This window comes from Xyrauchen texanus, chromosome 3, assembly GCF_025860055.1.
Source record: "Xyrauchen texanus isolate HMW12.3.18 chromosome 3, RBS_HiC_50CHRs, whole genome shotgun sequence".
Taxonomy (NCBI): domain Eukaryota; kingdom Metazoa; phylum Chordata; class Actinopteri; order Cypriniformes; family Catostomidae; genus Xyrauchen; species Xyrauchen texanus.
In genome coordinates this window covers 49879739-49902574 of record NC_068278.1, presented here as the reverse complement: position 1 = coordinate 49902574, position 22836 = coordinate 49879739, and the positions used below count along the sequence as shown (strand labels likewise).

Sequence of the window (22836 nt, the reverse complement as noted above, 5' to 3'; positions counted from 1 at the left end):
CAAATTAGGGGAAGGATCTGTGTCCCTGTACTCTGCCAACTCTCCCCGCTCACCCCTCGCCGGTGGTGTTGTACAAGATTCTATCCCCCCACAGAATCCTACCCCTCTTGGATCCCAAAGCTTTTATATTTGCTGAAATTACTTTTAATGGGTAATTCTACTTGGTGCCTGATTAGAAATCCTACAAAATGATTTTACTATGCATGTCATCTTAACTATTTTTTTACTATAACAGAACAAGAAATAGTTATTTTTGTTATTTTTATATAATATTTTAATATATAATATTTGACAATTTAATTAATTGTCAAATTTACTAAGGCAAATTTCTGAATAGTATAATATGATAGTACTGTATTTCTGCCATTTATACTGCATTATTAGTCAAATGAGTATGATAGTATACCTTTTCACCCAAAGTGATTATATTGGATGAAAGAACTTTTAATAAGTGCTCTGTTAAGTGTCTGATTGGAAATCCTCAAGATGCATGTCATCTTAACTATTGCTTAAAATAATAAAACACTAAATGTTATTGTTAATTTGTATATAATATTTGACTTAATTTATAAGACACTTTCAAATTCACATCAGCTAAGTTCTATAGTTATAATAGCGTACTACCTTTTTACTGTATTTCTGCCATATATACTAAATAGTAAGATTAGTATAAATGGTATGTAATTGTGAAATTGGCATATGTAAATTTGACAATTATTGTATCTTTAGCTATTTGTAGATTAAAATAGTCAAATGAAACATTTCTTGTTTTCTGAGCTAGCTTGCAAGCCAACCAGTTAGCCTGCTAGCCGATTAGCCTGTTAGCATAGGACAACTGATTCAGGTTCACCTTTAAGGCCAAAATATACACTCACTTAGCACTTTATTAGGACCACTATGATCCTAATAAAGTGCCTGTTGTGATTTTCTGCTGTTGTAGCCCATCCGCCTCAAGGTTCGTTGTGTCGGGCATTCTGAGATGCTATCCTGCTCACTACAATCGTACAGAGTGGTTATCTGAGTTACCGTTGCATTTCTGGCAGGTCAAACCAGTCTGGTCATACTCCGTTGACCTCCCTCATCAACAAGGCGTTTCCGTCTGCAGAACTTCCGCTCACTGGATGTTTTTTTGTTTTTGGCACCATTCTGAGAAGATTCTGGCACCAACAATCATGTCATGGTTGAAACCACTGAGATCACACGCAAATTTTGCCATCAGCAGAGTCTGCGTAGACTGTCTGCACGTCCCAGATTTTCTCGACATGTGGACAGTCCTCACAATGCACCTGTCACTGACTATACTAAAATAATATCATAAAGCATTTGTAGTATGCATGCGTTCGTATTCGCTGGTGGTCAAAAGAGTATATTTAAAAAAGGAAACTTGGTCGACCAGGAGCGATCTGAGATGGAAGCAGAAAAACTAAGTACAGTATACCCGAGCCTTTAGCCTACTAGCACAGAATGCCTCTAGCTGCTTATCATGCTGCTAGCTGATTGGCATGTTAGTATACAATAGTAGTAAATAATTTACCTGGCAGCCTAGCATCTACGCATTACAATTTACTATGCTATTATGCGTATCGGGCGATATTCACATCCTATGACTCGATCGGTGATTGGTAATTTGGCTGATCACATAAACCAATCGCTCATGTCGCAAAAGATGTGTGGCTCCTTTAAGACTTCAGCATCACAGAGTGTGGGGAATACTGGCATAATGTTGAAAGAAAACAAACTTGATTCAGCAGTTAAGAACAATACAATGGAAGAGGTATTGCAAATCTGAAAAGTTTGTGTAGTGTATATGTAAGGGATAATCCACGGCTAGCCATGCATTAAAGGATTTTAATGCACAACGTAGAGGCAAAGAACCACCCGACGCAAAGCCCAATTGGGGGCAGGTAGTGCATAGTCACGGCCCGGCCCTGCACTCCTCCTCATCACACTTATTTAAAAAGCTTTTTTAATAAGCCTTTTAAACTTTTCACACTTTTTTTGTCGGCAAAAACTAGGCATAGTGATATTAATGGCAAGAAGAAAATTCAATTAATAGTGTGTAATGGTGACGGCCCCTAAACTAAATTTAATTAATAATTCATCTCAATGAAATAAACTGAATTAAAATATTCGGGCGGCAGACAAAATATGCCTTGCCACAGATAGCTTAAGAGTATATTGAATGAAATCACAATATGATAAGCAGATTCAGTTTTTAGAATGTATTTGCCAATAAACACAGTAAAACAATATTATTTAAAAAAAAGCAGAGACCAATAACTAGACCAGTAACTCCCCAAATATCACACACATAAATTAAAACATCAATGATCATTAACACAGCAAATCACAACTAATTATACAATCAAAGCTTTTTATAATGTGTGAATGAGTGTATTTGTGTGTAAAGATAGACACAAGTATGAAAGAGTGTGAGAAATAGTTCCATTAAATTGGGGTGTATGTGAATTGTGTACACTGGGTCTGGAGTGTTTGCATGCACTTTATGGTGAATGTGGACAGGAATGCAGAGGGAGAGTCAAAAACGAGGGAAAATAGAATAGGTAGGTCTGAAGATCCACCAATATCTATCACACCTTGACCGTAGAGCTCCTCGGCTTGAAGTTTCTGCCAACTCACTACACTCCACTTTAACTCAAGACCTGCAATTGATGGCTTTATGATGCACGGCACACTTTGAAGTGAAAAGCACTGTTGAAATCATACCCATTGTTATTTTTTCTCTTTTCTCCAATCGCCTTCTTTATCCACCATGTGTTATGATCAGGATCGGTATTGGCCGATCAGGTGACAAGATGATCGGTGATGGTATCGGCTGTAAAAATCCTGATCTGAGCTTCCCTAACTTGTACTGTTTATTATTTCTAGCTACCACTACTAAACAAAGATAGCTGAAACTATTTTGATTATCTACAGCAAGATTTTGCGATAACTTGCTACATTTTGAACAGCCATTGCAAATGTCTGCCTCTTTGAGTCTGAGGGCGATAGGATTCTGCAAGGGGATCTGATCTTGCAAGATGCCGGCAACACAGCGCTCTTACCCAACAGGGGAGGAGGGGGGTGGCTGGGCTTGAGAAAAGGGGGAGGGGGGTAACAAGGACTGACAGGACTTGATTCCAGAGAAGGCTTGAGAGAGAACAGCTGACAGGTGAAGACAAGAGAGAGAGAGAGAGAGAGAGAGAGAGAGAGAGAGAGAGAGAGAGAGAGAGCGAGAGAACAACCAGAGCAACTGAGATAAAGTGCAAGTGAGAAGAGGTGAAGGGAAAGAACAAGAGTGAGGCGGAGGTGACATTTTGTGCTAATGGAGGTGGGGCTTGTGGCGGCTCAGAGGCTCTTGGTTGGAAACAGCAGGACCTTTGAGGTTAGACGGGATCAAAAGAGCAGAATAACAAAACCGAAAGGCTTCACCCCAGCATGGCTCTCAGCACGCCTGCCCGTCATTCCTCTCTCCAGGGCTGGGATTCATCAGCGTGTGGGAGAGGGGCTTTAGCTTCAGAGCCCAATGTGAAAACATTCACAGCGTCTACTCCCCCTTTCTTTCTTGTCACTGTCTTTTTCTCTCTTGTTTCTTCTTCTCTTGCTCATCAATCCCATTCTTTTTTTCTCCCTTTCTGATTTAAGTTGTAATAGCATGTGTTAACCTCTCATCTGGACAAAATGAAGAAATGCAAGGACCCTTTCAAGATAATTAAAGAGTATAAATGTTTGAACCATGAAAGAGTAGAAAGAAATGGTGCTAATTTCTAGGGTTGGTTATTGATGCATATTTCCAATTCGATTCTGATTCCCAAGCTCTCAATTTGATTTTCGATTCGTTTGGGTATGTTTCAGTTTTAATGTCAATTTTTCTGACAAATCCTCATATATAAAGCTGTGATCTCTCAGATAATGCTGTTAATTATACAGGAGCCCTCCTGTGATTAATCGGAAATCTTTATTTTTACCCCGATTATGAAAACAAATATTTATTTTCTTTAGAATAACTGATAAATCACACACAGTAAGACCATGGACATTTGTTGTGAGAGTAAATGGGGTAAACTTTTATTTCATTTTGACTTTAAATATATACTATTCAAAAGTATTTTAGAGAGGATTGACAAAGAGATGTGTCTTTTACCAATATTTGAAGTCAAAAAGTTTGACCTTGCCCCACTTATAAACAAGACATGAATCAATAACTCAGACCTATCAGAGAAAGAAAGTAAACGGTGCATTACAAACACTTTGTATGATACGACTCTGAGGGTTAAACCTTAAAAAAACTTTCAACTAGCTGTGTGCCGATGCACAGTGCCTCAGTTGAGACCTTCATGACACAAACAAAATAAAATTCATCACTATTTGAAATAAGGTCTCACAAAACTCAATAAATTTACCCCTAAAAAGGCAAGTGGGAGAAAATCCAAACCCTGGAAAAGTATTTCTAATCAGCATGATTTTTTTATGTGTTTCCACATCAGTGAAGCTGGGTAATTTCGAGTCTTACTGTGTTCAGCCAAACAAACAAAGAGTAAAAAAAATCTGGGTTCGCACATGTATGCACACCACACACAGAGACCGCCATTTACGTTGAGATACCGGGACTGATTAGCTTGTCAGATTTTATGACAGTTTCAAACCCCCTGTCTTGACTATGGTAAATTATTCTGACTTGATTAGGCCCACCTGCTGATCTTTTTATGGAAATCCACAACATTGTGCCAACATTGTACCTAGATTGCCTTTGACCTCAGCTGAATGGTAATTCATTGCTGCAATCATCCAACGTTGGCTCAGTGTTGTTCCAGCGTTGGCTCAGTGTTGGCTGGGGTAATTAAATGGGGCTTGTGTGCATCTGGCCTGTTACCGCTGGGAAGAAGGGATGGAGAAACGATGACCAGGTGGTGGCAGAACGCAGGACCTGTCAGACTAGCTGATGACCATTTTAATTCTGCTCTGCCTGGGGCTATAATTGATATTTAGTGGAAAGGTTAATTGTAGCAGTGATCTGTTTAAATTAGAGTAGAGATCTGGAGACCGGGGGCCAAGACCTTGCAAGACGCTGGGGACGGACACGTTAGCTGCAGGAGGAATAGACACACACACACTAACACACACTTGAGCTTATAAAGTAGGACTGGATCACATATACACTCATGCAATATCGTAGGACTAGAACACATAAAAACACTTATGCATGTATAATAGGATAGGACTGGGCGATATGGGCAAAAATATTATCACAGTATTCTTTTTCACATCGTTCGATATCAGTATTTATCATTTCAAAGTTGGAAGAAGAAAAAAAAAATTGTCTATACAAAACTGCATTGGTGCCCAGAGACAGCCAAAGTAGTGGTGTGTGAGGTATGTTCTACCAAAATATTATATTTTATAGAGTTTATCAATCGAGTGCAGTTGGATATGAATGTTAAAGGATCATCTGTTCATTTTGAAGCATGTGCTTTTTTACATTTAAAATATTTTTTATATTTTGTTACATTCAGATAGCAACTATGGGGCCATAGAAGCCCTTGTGACTGATTCATGATACTGTATGGGGGTTCAGGGGTTCCCCTGAGAGAAAATCTAGAAAACGCAAACGTCTGAATGGACCATTTTTATAATTTTATTAAAATATATTTTTAACAGAAGTGAGAAAGACGTTATTGTCTTCCTTGTCAGAAATAATGGCATCTGATTAATTTCACAAAATTAGAACAGAAATGTGTTTGTTTATTATTAAAGGCTTGTAACATGCTGATTAATAAAGCTACATTTATAAGGAAAAAACATTATGGTCCAAAGGCACTCCGGAACCACGTTAACTTATGCGGCGACTCATGTCTACTCACATGTGGGGAAAAGAGGAAATGCGTGCAGAGCAGGACAGGGCATAAATGCATGTTTGTTGCTAGAGAAAAATATTCAAGAATACAGCACAGAAAGATCAGATCTGGTGTACACAGCACTTTTGTTTTGTCGCACTGCTCACTAGAGATGATGAGAGGGCGCTACCATCATCATGATGTCTTGCGATCCAGATGGAATCAGTCTGGGGTCCAGACCTGGACCTGGACCGCGGTGACTGGCAAAGCCTAATCATTAGGAAGGCAGCTAATGTTAGCAACTTCATACTGTCTGATAAAGCCGAATTTCTTGCGTTTTTAGCGACAAACACCTGATCATCTAGATGTAGAACACAGGCTAAATATAGAAAATTTCTCATGGATTTTTTTAGTACGATAAATATCAAGATAATTTTAACGCCCAGCCCTATACTAGGATATACACCAATCAGCCACAGCATTAAAACCAACATTAAAGGTCCCCCTCATTCCGCCAAAACAGCGCCACACCACATCTCAGGATAGCATTCTGAGATGATATTCGTCTCACCACAATTGTACAGAGCGGTTATCTGAGTTACTGTAGACTTTTAAAATTTTTGTTGATTGCTCTCATCGACTAGGCATTTCTGTCCGCAGAACTGCCACTCACTGGATGTTTTTTTTGTTTTAGCACCATTCTGATTAAATTCTAGAGACTGTTGTGTTTGAAAATCACAGATTACGCAAATCATGAGATCAGCAGTTAAAGAAATACTGGCACTAACACTGCCCGTCTGGCACCAACAATCATCCATGCCATAATCTAATCAGCCAATCGTTTGGCAGCAGTGCAGTGTATCAAATCAAGCAGATACGGGTCAGGAGCGTCAGTTAATGTTTACATCAACCATCAACATGGTGAAACATTTTGATTTTGACCATGGCATGATTGTTGGTGCCAGATGGGTTGGTTTGAGTATTTCTGTAACTGCTGATCTCCTGGGATTTTCAGACACAACAGTCTCTAGAGTTTACTCAGAATGGTTCCAAAAAAAAACATCCAGTGAGCGTCAGTTCTGTGGACGGAAACGCCTTATTGATGTGAGAGGTCATCAGAGAAACATGGAAAAATTATGGAAATATTATGGAAATCAATTGGTCAAAACGTTTGTTACTTTGTTTACTTGCTTATGTTTTTGTTTTGTTTTGTATTAATCATCTTTGTCTTGATGACTCTATTAACCCCTTTTTTATTAAATGTTTGGTATTGCTAGGCAAACCTACACAGACACTCATGCATATACTATAGCAGGACTACATCACACACACACCTACACACACATATAAAGAGCTACACACACTTCTTATCGGTTCTACAGGTTTTGCACTCACAAGCTATCATGTCAGCTGGGCTAATGTAAACGATGTGGGTAAGCCGTTAGACAAAATAAAAACCAAGCTGCATTGTATCATTTCTCATGTTGACTTATCTGCAGATGGTCATCCCAGCATAGAACAAGGTCAGTAAATGTCATTCCCTGGAGAGCTGTTTTGGTAATGCTATGGTCCCTTTTGCATATATTAAAATCATTGGGACTTCAAATGCAGGTCGAACTGGAGAGTTTTTAAGAGCGCCTCTAGGGAAGTAGGTCCTTTCATGTTAGCTTCTTTATTGATGGTAGATGGGCCCTAGTATCCTGGCAGTGAGTTTTGCTTGGGCAAGTACCATCACATTTAAAAAAATAAATAAATACATTTGTATTATTTATTTAGATTTTTTTATGAAATTATAGTGTTATTGGCAGTTTCCACTTGTTTAGTTGTTGCATGCAACCAGGCTTGGAATAATTAATCTCCATGACTTTCCTGTGATGATATCACCACAGATCAGCACTATGATTTGGAACAACCTGGCATTAAGTGCCTTGCTTAAGATTACAACGGCTCATGGGTTGCTGCTTGCAGGGATCAAACCAGCAACTTTCCGGTTATTAGCTCTGAGGCTTAACCACTACACTATTCCACACCCAAGTAATGAACAATGTGTGGGTCTCCAGCCTTATTGTCTGACAGTGTCCAGAATCAGGTACTCCTAAACTATATTAGAGTATAATTTCACGACGGTTCTCCAAACATGTGTGAAGGCCTAGTTTCCTCTATCTGCACTTGTCAAAAGAGCTGTAGCAGCCATATAAATCTCTTGTTGTCCTTCTAAAAGTTCTATATTTCTTTGCTTTGTCTAGTCTATGAGTCTTCTGAGCAAGGCTGTGCGTAAAATGGAGGAGCCAGAGGTGAACATGGCACACAGGAGCGGCTCTAAAGATCGACTCAGTGAGGTAAGTACAATGCACCATTATGACATCATTATTCATGACAACCAAAAGATGGTTAAAGGTGTAATGGGTTTTATAGCCACATTTTGAATAAACAAAACAGAAATGGAGTTACCAAGGCTGGACACATTTAAATTCAGATTTGGCTGCCTTTCAATTTGTGAGTTGAAGTTTTGAATTAAATTTGGCAAGCCTGCAGGATGTTAAATTGGAATGACATGAAGAGGAATTTATTGAAGTGCTTTTAAACAAGATTGCACATACTGTACATAAAAACTGATTATTAATATAATCTCATGTTTCTAGAAAAACCTGTCTTGTGTATGTTAACATTTTATTCAATATATTAATTTAAAAAATAAAGATTTCTTTGAATTTCATTCCATTTTCATTCTTCTCCCTTAAATTCAAATCGAAATACAATTCTGAATCATGTTTGCTACCTCGATTAAAAATCAGGAATGCAATTGGAATTCAGGGCATTCTCTATTCAACTCAATTGCATGGCAAACAAACCCAGTGTCACAAAACATAATGACTCTCATTGACTCCCATCCCTAAATGTTGTTTTGGCAGGTGACTCTTGTTTCATCAGCAGTTATCATCTGTTAACTCAAGTGGTCACTGATGCCATTGTGAAAAATATTCTCCATGTCTGGCTGGTGCTGCCTTTGAGTAATATAGTGTAATATCGAAGAGAAAAAATGGCGGTAGGGTGTCGATGTAGTGGTGGGATGAAAAAACTATGTGATTGAGAGAGGGGTAATGAGAATTTGTGTCTAATTCTCTTGAGATACCCTAAATATGCGTCCCTTACTAACGCCTGTCAAACGTGTGTCCAAAATCCCCAGCAAATTCCCTTGGATGGATCTGTAATACGAAGACGGCGAAGCGAAGCAAGGATGATGAAAAGAATAAAATGTTTTTAATGAAGAGATTAAACGTGATGCTTAGGCCGTTAAGGATTCGGAGGAAATTTCAGTCTTTGCTTCCCTCACCCACCCTTCACCACCATAATTTATGAATTTGTGGCTGTTTTTCATGAAAAAGTCAGAGAGATAGAAAGAGAGAGAGAGCGTGCAGGAGAGAAACGAGCTTGAGGCAGATAAAAGCATGATCCAGGCTGACAGTTTTGACAGCAAAAAGCGACAGAACAAGGGTAGACAGAGAAAGAGAGAGGGAGGGCTCAAAGACTGCTGAAAATTGCACACTGTAATGGCTGACAGTGCCAGATATGACATTTCCCTCTAATCTGCTGCCAAAGAAATGGTGCTAAAATGCAGAGCATCATATCCATGTAATCTGTAGGCCTATCTGTCCATCTCAGAGCACGAGAAAGAGAGAGACGGTCTACATGAGGCCTAGACGGCGGGGCTAAAGCTAGCCTTGTAAACAGCATCATCTTTCATCAATGTCACATCGTTAAATGCTGTAAAAATCTTCACTGGTGATTTGCCATACTCTATATGCAAATTTGCTTTGCATACCAAATACGCTTTTCATACCCACCTCAAAGATGCTTAGGTGTGTGTGCCACTAGCTAACAATCTCTGCGCTTCAAAAGCAGATAAAACTGTATTTATTTTTTTGTCACAGTGTGTCAGAAGGTAACGGAAATAAACAAGGGGTATGGTATTGTCTCAAAGATATGGGGGCAGGCGCTGATTGATTTGAGATCTTTTTATTTCAACATAAAAACCTCTGGATTAGTTCGACTTCAGCACTTTTGGAGACATTAGAGAAACAGAAAATGGAGTGTCTCTCTAGTGTTAATAGATTAATGAACATAGAATTTAGCCAGAGTAGATACAATATTTAATGTGACTTGGACCAAAAATGAGGCTGTAAATTTCGCCATCCGACCGGGGGGTGTCACCCTCAAGCATTTCGCCATCCATCCGGGGGTGTAGTTCCCCTTGAGTGTGAAGATGGGACAATATGCGTCCTGTAGGGGACATATTCATTTTGGCCAAAATACAGGATAGAATAACTTCTTTCAAACTTCTAATAATTTATCCTAAGAAATTCAAAATCCAGACCCAGATACACAATAATACAGCATAATTAGATTTGTACTTTTTCTGAAGAGTTATTCTTGCCAATTTAAAACTTGATGCCATGAGTGTGCCTAGGACATTGTTAGGAGGTTGATAGTGTATTTTGCGTGGTTGCTAATAGTGGGAATCACAAGGTAACGTGCGATATTATATCGATATCTAGGTCATGATACAATATAATTGTGATTTTGTTTTTAATTTTGACTTCAACCTTTTAAACAAAACACAACCTTGAGAAGTGAACAAATAAAATATTAAGTCCTGTAGTCATTGCAACTTAAAGGGGTAATTTAAACAAAAAGCATGTAGCCTTCTGTGTTTTTTTATGTTCATTGACCATACAGTATATTACGGAGCCCCTTTGAGGGCAGGGCGGGATTTTTTTTCCTTAAATAATTTTGTGCCTTTGCAATAAGTTTTGCGTTCTCTCGAAATAGTTTGCATTAACTCACAATGCATTTTGTGTCCCCTCACAGTAAATTTACCATGGTTTTACTATAGTAATCCTTAGTAAGCCATGGTTATTATATGGATACAGTTTGCCTTACTGTTTTAAAATCTAGGTTTCTGCCAATTTAAACATGGATACCTAACTTATTTTTCATAGTTACTAAAATATTACTATAGAAAAAACATGGTTTCTGCCAAAAAACAAAAACAAAGCATGGTTAGACTACAATATTACTATAGAAAAATTATTTCTGCCAAGAACTATGGTTACTACAGTCTACAATATTACTACAGTAAACCTATGGTATGAAACTATGGTATTTGCATAGTAAAACGAATCGGTTACCTAACGTAACCTCGGTTCTCTCTAGATGAGGGAACGAGTATTGCGTGAGCTAGCTTACGCTACGGGAAAGATTAATCTTTTCTGAGATATTGAAGCCAAAAAATTATCCTTAATTTTGTATCATTTGTCAACGCAGTGCAGCAACTGCAGACCTTGAGCGGGCTAGCTAGCGAGCTCATTGGTTGCTCTGCGGCAACTGCTGCAGCCTATAGACGAACTTGGGCGAACTCGCGTCCAATGAGAGGCGTCCGCGCACTTACTGCATCAAAGCCCGCCAAAATGGGCGTGGCTAGAGTGCATATAAGCGTAGTTCGTAGGCTGCAACCCTGGTTTTCATTGAATGAAACGAAAGTCGCTCGTGGCGCGAGCACGGCCGGCTACGCAATACTCGTTCCCTCATCTAGAGAGAACCGAGGTTACGTTAGGTAACCGATTCGTTCTCTTACGAGAGGTTCTCTCGTATTGCGTAAGCTAGCTTACACTACGGGAACCCATTGTCAACGCCGTGCGCGCCAAGCATCCACTGCATGAGCCCCGGGGTGGGGGGACCCGGGTGAGCCCTTGTGAGTGGGGAAATAATATTTGGCCGGCAAGAGTGCGGGCCAGTGTGTGTGTAATACATAAGCACATAGTGGGAAGGGAACGACAGAGCGGCGGTGCCGGTCTGTGTGGAATGAGTCCCATCAGTGCAGCTCACCAGGGGAGCTGTAGCGTATTAAACCGCTAGTAGTTTTGCCTGCAGGGCGGGCACTTCCAGATTGTAAACTCTGACAAAGGTGGAAGGGGAAGCCCAGCCCGCTGCCACACATATGTCATGAATGGAAATCCCGCTGGACCATGCCCACGATGAGGCCATGCCTCTAGTGGAGTGAGCCCTAATGCCCAACGGGCATGGCAGGTCTTTTGACGCGTATGCGGCAGCAATAGCGTCCACTATCCATCTAGACAGTGTCTGTTTCGAGGCGGCGAGACCTTTGGTGCGCCCTCCGAACGAAACGAAAAGCTGCTCAGAGCGTCTGAAAGAGGAGCGCGCAGTATACAATCTCAGTGCTCTGACTGGGCAAAGGAGATTGCCGTCGCGTTCGCTATCGGATGCTGGCAGCGCCGATAGGGAAATGACCTGTGCTCTGAAAGGAGTACCGATCACCTTGGGAACATAGCCGTGTCTAGGCTTTAAAATGACCTTGGAGTCACTTGGTCCAAACTCAAGACACGCAGCGCTGACAGACAGCGCGTGAAGGTCTCCCACACGTTTGACTGATGACAGGGCAGTCAGAAAAACGGTTTTGAGTGAAAGGTATTTCAAATCCACGGATTGAATGAGGCCTGAATGAGCCTTTTTGGCTTATATGCACTCTAGCCACGCCCATTTTGGCGGGCTTTGATGCAGTAAGCGTCAAAGCCCGCTCAAGGTCTGCAGTTGCTGCACTGCGTTGACAAATGATACAAAATTAAAGATAATTTTTTGGTTTCAATATCTCAGAAAAGATGAATCTTTCCTGTAGCGTAAGCTAGCTTACACAATACGAGAGAACCTCTCGTAAGAGAACCATAATAACTACCATAGTTTTAATTACTTATTACCATAGTTTTCATTTTCCTGTATTACTGCTATGGTTTCACTACGAATATGATGGTTAAAAAATGTTTACTGTAGTAAAAAAAAAATTGGGTTTTGTTTTATGGATCTTTGAGACCTATTTATGCGTGACATTAAAATTATTGTTGCCAATTTTGTCAATCTCTGGATTTGAAAGAGGAAGACAGATTTTTTTTTATAGTTTCTAGTTGCTAATTGGCCAATGTGAAGAGAGCCCATTCCCAAGACACTTTGACATTCTGGTTCCTAGATATGGCTTGGTCCCCCTTCAATGCAAGACTATGGACATTTTACACCCATTTTATCATCTGCCAGACAAAATCGTTAGTCTGATTGCTTATAAAAGTAATAGCACCTTTTCTGAACAATGATTCGTGGTATCATCCATGTCTGTTGCACAGTGTCCGACAAGGCATGCACTTACGTTTAATACTTAGGGTTGGGGATTTTTAAAACCTTTAATCGTAAGTATGACCACTAATGAACAATTTATACTATGAGGCTATTTTTGTTTTTTGAAACACTGAGGATGTTTTTTAGTTGAAATTGGATCACACATGAAGGTACTGACACTGATAGCTTCAAAGCCACACACCATGTCACAAAAACTGCCCACTGAGTCCCCACAACACCTACTGCATCTCCTCCTCCGTCTTTTCACTCCATTACATCCTGATTGGCTTCTTTTCATCCACTGCCTATCTTAACCAATAGTCTGGTCCGTAGCAAACAATCCATGCCCTCCCACTTGTCACCAAATCTGTTGGGGCCCAAGAATTGTAGAGCAATAGCAAGAGGGAAGGGGGGCTGGGTTAGAGTAAAAATGGGTTTGGATTAAGAAGTAGGTTCACCCCATTTCTTTATAGAGTGGTTGTTTGGTTAACCCCAAAACAGCTGCTCTCCCTCTCACCCTACCACTCCATTTCTCTCTCTTTCTCTCCCTCTCACTCGCTTTTCTCTCATTCTCTCCCCGTCTGTATCTTAATCCTTTTTTGAAGTCCTAAGTGCTGTTCAAATCCATTGAGTGCTGTGTATAATAGCTTTTAAGGGAGCGTGTTTAGATGTGGCCCAGCCCCATGGCTTATGAACGACGGAATGGTGTAATGGATTTTTTCTCCTCTTTCCGCAGCACTAAATCCAATGTATTGTTCCTCATTATCATTTAAATAAGGCTCCCTTTCCAGTCTCAATGTGGCAATATGAATGATCCGGGGCATTGTAAGGCTAACTCTAAATGTTTGGCCTCCCAGCGCGTCTGGCACTTTCTCCCGCTTTTCTTTGTATGTTATGCCTCCTCAGTCTTCCATAAGAGAGAGAGAGAGAGAGAGAGAGAGAGAGAGAGAGAGAGAGAGAGAGAGAGAGAGAACAGGGAGGTCATGCAGTCCTGCCTCTCTGGTTTACTCAAGAAAACTTCTCTAATTATCGGACTGAAACTGATTAATTTTATAAAAAATGCCACATTATATTTCTTGTATTATATAAATAAATATTCATTACAAAAACTAAATTATTGTATGCTATACATTGTGTACCAAAAGGCACATAAAAAATACAAACTGTATGCTTATGTTCTTTGAAGTGTTTAACATTGAGTGCTTCCATGCACTGGACAGCTTTATTTTAGTTTTTTGTTCTTCAACTTGTCTCTGATATTTTTTAAACCAGTTATCCTTTCATTACTGTATAATGACAACACTGACAACGTTTTTCCATGCACGCCACACAAATTCGACTAAACAAAATTTTTATTTGTTTCGATTATTATCAATTTTATTGATTAATTGTTACAGCACTATCTTATTTTCACATTTGGAGTTTGATTAGAATTTGAGAAATAACTAGAGATGTGCTAAACTGCATACAGTCTTAAGAAAGTTGACCAGCATCTCTCAGTCATCATCTGCTATCCATGGAGTAGTGATGGGAAAATGCAGCTTTCTGAAGAAACGGGGTGTTTTCATTAAGTGCATTTAGTAACTCGCTGTGGCTAACGTTTTATTAATTAAAAAAATATTATTAATGCTATTATGTCTTCTTCGTCTTTTGTTAACTAAAGTGATTATAAATGAATAAGTAATAACCCTACATTTAACCCTATAAAGCATGTCATATGAAATAGTTGTTTTTTAGCCTATAAACAAAATGTAAAATTAAATAAAATGTTTAAAATATGTTTGTTTTTTTGTTGCTTACTTTAAATGCTTTACATTTCATTATCCTACTGAGACCCAGCCATTCATTTTTGCATAGGACTTATTTAAGTTTCTCTTAGCCCATACATGCCACAGTAAATATTGGGGTAAACAATATAGATCTTTATAATGACAGAGGAGATATAAAAACACATATAAATATTAGTCTGTTTTATTATTATTATTACTATTACTATTATTATTATTGTGTTGGGCATGATTGTAATGTAATGGTGATTGAGAGATATATATAAAGGCCTGTTGATATTTTTTATAAAATAATGTACAAAATTTTAACCAAGCACAAGTTACATCAAATAAGCAAATGCTTATTTTGCAATATCAGTAACAATATAAACGTTATTGTTACATTTACTTGATAAAAATCTGAATTTTTTAACGTAAAAATATATGTTAATCAAAATATAAAGGTGGCCATTTAGGCAATTATCTTCCACTTTCAGAAGAGCAGGAATTCTTTCCCCAGGAGGCAGTAGACATCTAGTAGATTCAATGGATTTTCAGCAAAGTATTCATCATGTTGTTAATGTAGAGGCTTTATAATTGAACATGTATCAAATATGATATGGCTATATAAGGTTAACAAGCAACACTCGTGACAGTACACTAAAAAAAAGCTCAGGAAGTAATGCAACAGCCAAAGATGTCAATCTGAATGTGTATGGCTGTAATGCCAGAGCTTTAAACGTGATGAATTTAAAGACGCACATTTTCAGAGAGTGTTTTATTATGTAAACTGTCTAACTGCAAAAAGCATGCTTATTGAAACACTGCTGCTAAAATGTCAAATAAAAAATGTATATTTAAAATAATACTAGATAGTCAACCTCACTAATTCTAATAGTTGTTTGTTGGACACCTAGTCGACTATTGTGACCCATCCTTACTCTCTTCATATGTTACACCTCTTTACTCAAGTTATGGAAAAGCATTTAAATCTTGCAGTGTCTTTTCGCCTTTCTGGTTTTCTCAGGAACACTTCTCTAATTGTCACAGTGGGAGTTTGTACAGAGTGTGTGAGAGAACTGAGGGACTGACGAGGGTTAAACCCCTGAAGCAGGTGTGTGTGTGTGTATGTGTGTGTGTGAGTGTGTGTGTGTGTGTGTGTGTGTGTGTGTGTGTGTGTGTGTGTGTGTGTGTGTGTGTGTATGTGTGTGTGTGTGACTGAATCCTGTGCAAGAACAAAATTGGTCTTGTGGAAAAGTCACCTCCTGAGACAGAGGCATAAATTGCCAATCGCACAAAGGAAAGAGGGAAAAAGTGGGGGGAAATGAAAGGAGGGAGTGCAAGGAGATTTGGAAATTGGTATTCAGGTCTAGTCTGTGGAACTAGTACACACTGATACGTCTTTGGTTGAAAACGTATTTATTTTGCTATGTTTACGCCTCTCATCCACACAAGAACGCTGTTGTCCTCCACAGAATGCAGACATTCAAAAACACTCTCTAGTACTGTATACTTTGGAAACGATGAAGTTAGGAAACATATTAGCATAGATGTGACTTTAGACTAACCTGATTTTTGTGGACCTTCATGTAAGTTATACAGCAGGTGACATCATGTTACCATTGTTGGGTGTTTTCCTATGAGTTTGACGTTGGTCAAATGTCGTGACAGTTCCTTGTGTTTTATTGTTGTCTTATGAAGGACTTAATATTCAGCTCCAAGCAAACATGCTGGAGTCATAAATTACATTCACAGCTCCATGCAACTTCAAGATGTTGATGATTCACTCAAACAGCCTTAACTGTTGTAAAGACCCCTATGTGAATCTGAATGTAAGGAACATCTCACGCTAAAATAAAATACTTTCGTTTTCATTTTACGGAAAATAACACGGGCTGATGCAACAGCATGGTAAATGGATGCAAACACTGAGTGTCATGGGTCTCATCTGAAATGTCATTTCCTTTGCGATGACAATCTTTGACAAAGTTCTAGAAAATGATGTAACTATGTGTATAAGAATCTTGTCAACTCTCTATTTGCTGAGTAAATGTCAGATGTTTTGGAAGAATGGAGAGTATGCAAATTAACAACTTGAAATGTTTGTGTAAAATGTAAATATCATTTTTTGCTTATACTTAGTTCTAAAATCCCAAACCCAAATATTAAACTTTATAATAATCATCTTGTGCTACAAACATGAATGATATCTTAAATGGTTGTTCACCCAAAAATGATTTGTATGACTTTTTCTGCAGAACACAAATGTAGATTTTTACGAAGAATGTCTTAGAACACCAAAAGCTCAAAAAAGGAGATGAAGTCAGCATAAACATAATCCATCAGACTCCAGTGGTATAATCCATGTTTTCTGAAGCGATCCCGTTGGTTTTGGGTAAGAACAGACCAAAATGTAACTCCTTTTTCACATTACATCTTGACAGCAGTCTTCTTAGTGATCTTGATTTCAATCTTGAGTACACTTCTTATTGCGCCATTTAGTGCTCTGCACATGCGTCAAGCACTAGGAAATGTAACTAAGCTTGAAATCATGATTGTAACTAGAAACTGCATTGCAAGATGCAAAGTGAAAAAGGAGTTACATTTTCGTCTGTTTCTTATCCAAAACCAACAGGATTGCTTCTGAAGATATGGATTTAACCATTGGAGTCGTATGAATTACTTTTACAGTGTGCTGACTTTATCTCCTTTTTGGAGCTTTTGGAGTTCTGGTCACCATTCACTTCGCTTGTATGGACCTACAGATCTAAGCTATTCTTCTAAACATCATCGTTTGTGTTCAACAGAAGAAAGAAAGCCATACATAATGGGATGGCATCAGGGAGAGTAAACTATGAGAGAATTGTAATTTTTGGGTGCGCTATCCCTTTAAATCACGTGGCTTGTTGAAATAAGGCATGCGTTTACTTTTCTTAGTGATCAGATTTTTCTAAGCAATGCTTTTCTCAGCATTTTTTACCTGGCAGATGATAAAACAGTTTAGAAAATCCCATAGACTTATATTGAATGAGAGACTCAGAATATCATAGCAATTTGGAATATCAGGATATTCACAATATCAAGCCATGTCCACACTAATCTGTTTAGTCGTGAAACCTCAGTTTTCAGTGTCCTAATGCCACAATTTTTCCAAAGTAGGTGGGGAACATTTTTGTGAAAGTTCCTTTTGGTGAAGGAAAACGTTCTAGTGAAAAAGTAGCAAAACCAGTGCGTTTTCAAACTAAAATGTATTTGTGTAGACATGGCCTCAAACCTCTTTACTTCCGCTAATAAGCAACCGCCTAGCACCACCCAGAACACACAAGCAACCTCAAAGCGAAAAAAACAAAAAACCACACCCTTTAGCAACCGCTTAGCAGCACCCTTGGAACCACCCATAACACCCTAGCACTGCCATGACAATGTTTGCATGGGCAGCCAAATGTAAAAATCTAGTTTTTCCTCACCAGTCAACTTTTTCTCTTTGTTTTATAGCAGAGGAAGTCTGTAAGCCAGGAGTTTTTCTAGATTAGCTTAGTAGGTGTTAATTTTTGTAAAATAATTCCAAAGTCTTGCTGAAAAGAAAATGCCTCGGGCCACCAGAAGGCCAATTTGTCTAGGGCTTTATTATGCTTGAGTCATACGAGTCATGTGTTTTAGCAGATCTAGCAGAGAGAGAGTGAGCGAGTGAGCGAGCGAGCGAGAGAGAGAGAGAGAGAGAGAGAGAGAGAGAGAGAAGGAATGTCATTAGGCGAATGAGAGGAATGGAGGGTGGGAAAAAGGTTAATGTGAATATTGATATTAAAGTGCTAGAACTTCATCATGTCTCTGTCATCTCACAGTATCCCTCATAGGTCAACTTTGTTCTCTCTCTCTCTCTCTTTCTCTCCCCCAGAGCTCCACTCACTCTCTGTCAGGACGAGGGTATTCGGTAAGTGACATTTTCACGCTCTGCGGCTTTACGGCAGAAATACAGTATCCTCTCCTCCCATTTATGGCCCCGGCAGCAGACATTTTAATTATGTTAAACAGAGAAATGGTGGATTTATTATATTAGGGACATTACTCTTGGGTGACTGACTGATTAAATGGTGAAAGGTGTCCCGTTGCTCCTTGGCTAAATGAGCCTTCCTTTATATTTACGACCATTTTATTTTCAGTGCCAGGACAGTTTAAAGTGTCACTGTCGATGTCTTCTTCTATAGTGTACTGCAGTCATTGGTTAGTTTGCTAGTGGGCTTGTTTGCTGCTGCTGGTCTGCATTATTTCCCTGCTGGAAAATGTAGCTTAAGCTGGTAGCTGTGTTTTCAAACATGGTTCATGTTCCAATCTGGTTATTTGCTGGTCCATGGGGGTTTTAACTGGTCCAAACTGGCCATTAGCTGGTCAACCAGCCAGCATGTTTTTTAAAAACTAAACCGGTTGACCATCATAAGATGGTGTCCCTGCTGAAGAAAAACAGCTTAAATCAGCCTAAAGTGGTTAGCTGGTCTCTCACACAGGGGAAGCTAGTGAGGCTGATCTGTTTTGCTGGTTTTTGAGGGGCTTTGATCACTTGTCAGCTGGTTCAGTTGAAGACCAAATTGGCTAGGCTGGGAGATCAGTTAATCATCTAAACCAAGTTAAACCAGTTAAGACCAGCAAACCATCTTAGACTGCTTACATTGTTTGTTTTTCAAATAAGGTTGACCAGCTGGTAGCTGGTCGAAACATAGAATACACAAGTTCAGGAACGCAAGTGCTTCTCGCTACTCAAGCTTAATTTCATGAGTCTTTGCATGTGTTAGAATGAGTTAGAAAGCAAATAGGTCTGAGTACTGATACAGATTTCCTTATTCGATTCGATTTCTATTCACAAGCTATCAATTTGATTAGATTCTGATTTTGATTCTATTTGTTATCGATTCATATGTGTATATTTTTGTTATAATGTCCCATTTGCTTACATATGAAATACATTTTCTCACAGATATGTGTTGTTATGTGTGCTGTTTAGTATTAGGGGGACTTTATAACTAGGTACAATTTGGAAATATTAATCTTAATAATTATATTTTAGTTGTTTTTCATCATTTTGGTCACATTTAACACATCAATGTATTTAATCAATAAATATTGTTTTATTTCTTAATCTGTACTATTTACAGGTGTTTATGATTGATGAACACGTGCTAAAAACCAGTACCGTCTCTTTAAGGAAACCCAGCATTTCTGTAAATGAACACATGCTAATGAGAGAGAGGCATATGTGGTATTATTTGAAATCTTAGAATCTGAATTTTTCAGAAAATACCGTCATGTGTGCATTTATATTACTTAAAATTATAAAATAAGGCCTGAAAACATTTGTGTCACAAATTAGCACCCCTAGAGGCTCTCATTCACAGAGCACTAAAATGTCAATGGTCAAAGTCATATGTCAAATTAAAGCTCTCATTTTCAGTAATGTGACTTTACAGTTTATTTTGTTGCTCTAATACGACAGTTCAATCGATTTTCAAAAGAATCATAAAATTAAATATTATTTCTTTAAGTCATCAAATACAAACGTCTCTTTTATGTGCCGATCATTGCTGCTGTAAACCATATGTATATACATGCTGGAATCTAGGTCTGAATTTGAGATACATTTTTGAATAATCTGTCTGAAATCAAACTTTTACAGTGCTTATAAACATCCAAGTGATGAAGTAAGCTGTCATTAGTGAACACTGTCCTCTACAAGCAGTAACTACTGTCTTGGTGGAGCAACTGTTTGATGAGAAACTTGCTGAGCAAGTTAGTTAAAATCAAAAGCATGTTAGATAGCTACCTGAATAATAACACATCCAGTTTAATTGCACATACATTTAAAGGTAACCGTATCAAGTCTTGAGCACTGAGGTTTATTACTGATGCAGCAATACAATAACACGTTTTACATATGCTCAAAATGAGAGTTGGTTTGAGTACGTGTGCAGAGTAAATTTCTGGTCTTTGAAGAAACGCACAGTATCAGAGTTGATTGGATTAGCTTCCTTCATGATCTTTTCCTGTCTGTTGCTTAATTAGAACCTAATGATGCATTCATGAGATTTCATGTTTTATTGTTATTGTTTCCTGTATAGCAATCCTCAAGTTATCAACATTAACAGACACACACACACACACACACACACACACACACACACACACACACACACACACACACACACACACTAGTGTACACTGCAGTGGAAATCACATTTCACAAACATATGCTCATAATCTACTTCTTAAAATTTGTTTTTTCCACCTTTTTCACAGATGAATACATTACACAGAGAAATAAATCCCCCTCCAAAATGAACTCTTTGTTATTCCATATTCAATACATTGTGCATGCACATCTTATGGATGAACATGTGCTTTGGAAATTGTAGGGAGTTATTGTATTATTGATTTATTGTTCTCATTCTAAAGATAATCATATCCTTTATAAACATATTCCCGGTACTTCTTTATTCGAAAGTGCTGGTATACAATTGTGAAATATTAAAAAAGCAGCAGTGAATTTTATATGCTAAATTTCTGCAGGGATCTCAACCAACATGTCACACCATCACTATATATGCATGACAGAAAGCTCACTTTTCATCAGATGCTCAAATGTTTGTGTTTGCACACACACACAAACACACACACACACACACACATAAACGTTGACATTCTCTGTCACCTAAGAATGTCAAAGAGCAACTGATGCTACGATGAGCCGCTGGGGTTATTTATTTCATATATTTTGTCAGTATAAAGAGACAGGAGTTTAAAGGTTTCAGGACTCATTCTGTCACTCTGGGTGTCAATACTCAACTGCTTTTATTGTCTGGTCATTTGCACAGGGAAAACATTCTTTTCATGGTAGATATAAGCTTAATAATCAGCAGTTCTCCTAACCCAGAAGAAAATGTTATTGAGTTTGCTCTTTTATAGTTCAGGAGACTTAATGGAGTTTGGATTGGATCAACTTTGTCATAGATGTTTCTCCTACAATCCCTATAAGTAACTAAAAGATAATAATAATTGTTAACACACAAAAAAACATATAGCTATTAAATTAATGTGGCTTGCATATGCCAGATGATTTGGTCTTCAATGTAAGTTGGAGGTTATATTGAAATGACTTTTGATCACAAACTTTGGGATGTTGGCAAATATGAGACCAGTTTGTGACATAGTTGAGATCTTTGTTGAGTCTTTTTCTCAGAAGAATAATCTGAGAACTTCAGAAAGTCTCCATTTGCTCTTCATTTAATATCAGTACAGTCTAGGAGAAGTAATTCAAGATATTAAAAAGATTTCATTTGTGATTTTACTTTCCAGAGGGAAAACCTATTGATAGAGAGAAATTTCTAAAACATTTGTCCTCAAATTCAACATTATTAGTAGCAGTTTTTGAAACATCAGTTAAACCGACAATATAAATATTTATAAATGAACAAAAGTGAAGAAACATAGTTGTCTTGAAACAAAACTTGCCCATTTCTGTTTAGCGAAATGTTGTATTTTTAATCAATGACTTACAGTACTGTGCAAAAGTCTTAGGCACTTAAGATGTTTCACAAAAACATTAGTCTTAAAGTGGTTATTTATGTCTTCAGCTTAGTGTGTCAAATGTTAGACTCCCAAACATTCCTTTGGCAAATAGAATAGAATACAGTAGAAGAAACGGGATCCCTGCAACAGATGGCATGATCCCCATAGAGCCTCCCACTGCACATCGAGTCAGTCTGGGATTACATAAAGAGACGGAAGCAATTGAGACAGCCTAAATAGATAGAAGAACTGTGGCCAATTCTCCAAGAAGCTTGGAACATCCTATCGGCCAACAACCAAGAAAAACTGCATTCAGGTGTACCTTAAGATCATTTTTGTTTCTGGTGAAATTGAAGGCAAAGGTGGACACACCAAATATTGATTTATGCTTTTTATGTTTACTGGACTTTGTATGATGTTAATTGATAAATGAAAACTATTCATGGCATTATTTTTGAAGGCATTATATTCTCTACACATTTTTCACATGTGCCTAAAAC

The 22836-nt window shown here is 38.3% G+C and overlaps 1 protein-coding gene across 1 annotated transcript in view; it reads left to right on the top strand.

Moving 5' to 3' along the window:
• Window positions 1–22836, top strand: part of LOC127624978 (fibrosin-1-like protein) — a 325886-nt gene that overhangs the window by 156790 nt on the left and 146260 nt on the right. Inside the window, exons 3-4 of the mRNA XM_052099979.1 lie at window positions 8081–8173; window positions 18678–18713. Coding sequence (XP_051955939.1) covers window positions 8081–8173; window positions 18678–18713 — 129 coding nt within the window. The remainder of the gene's footprint in view (window positions 1–8080; window positions 8174–18677; window positions 18714–22836) is intronic.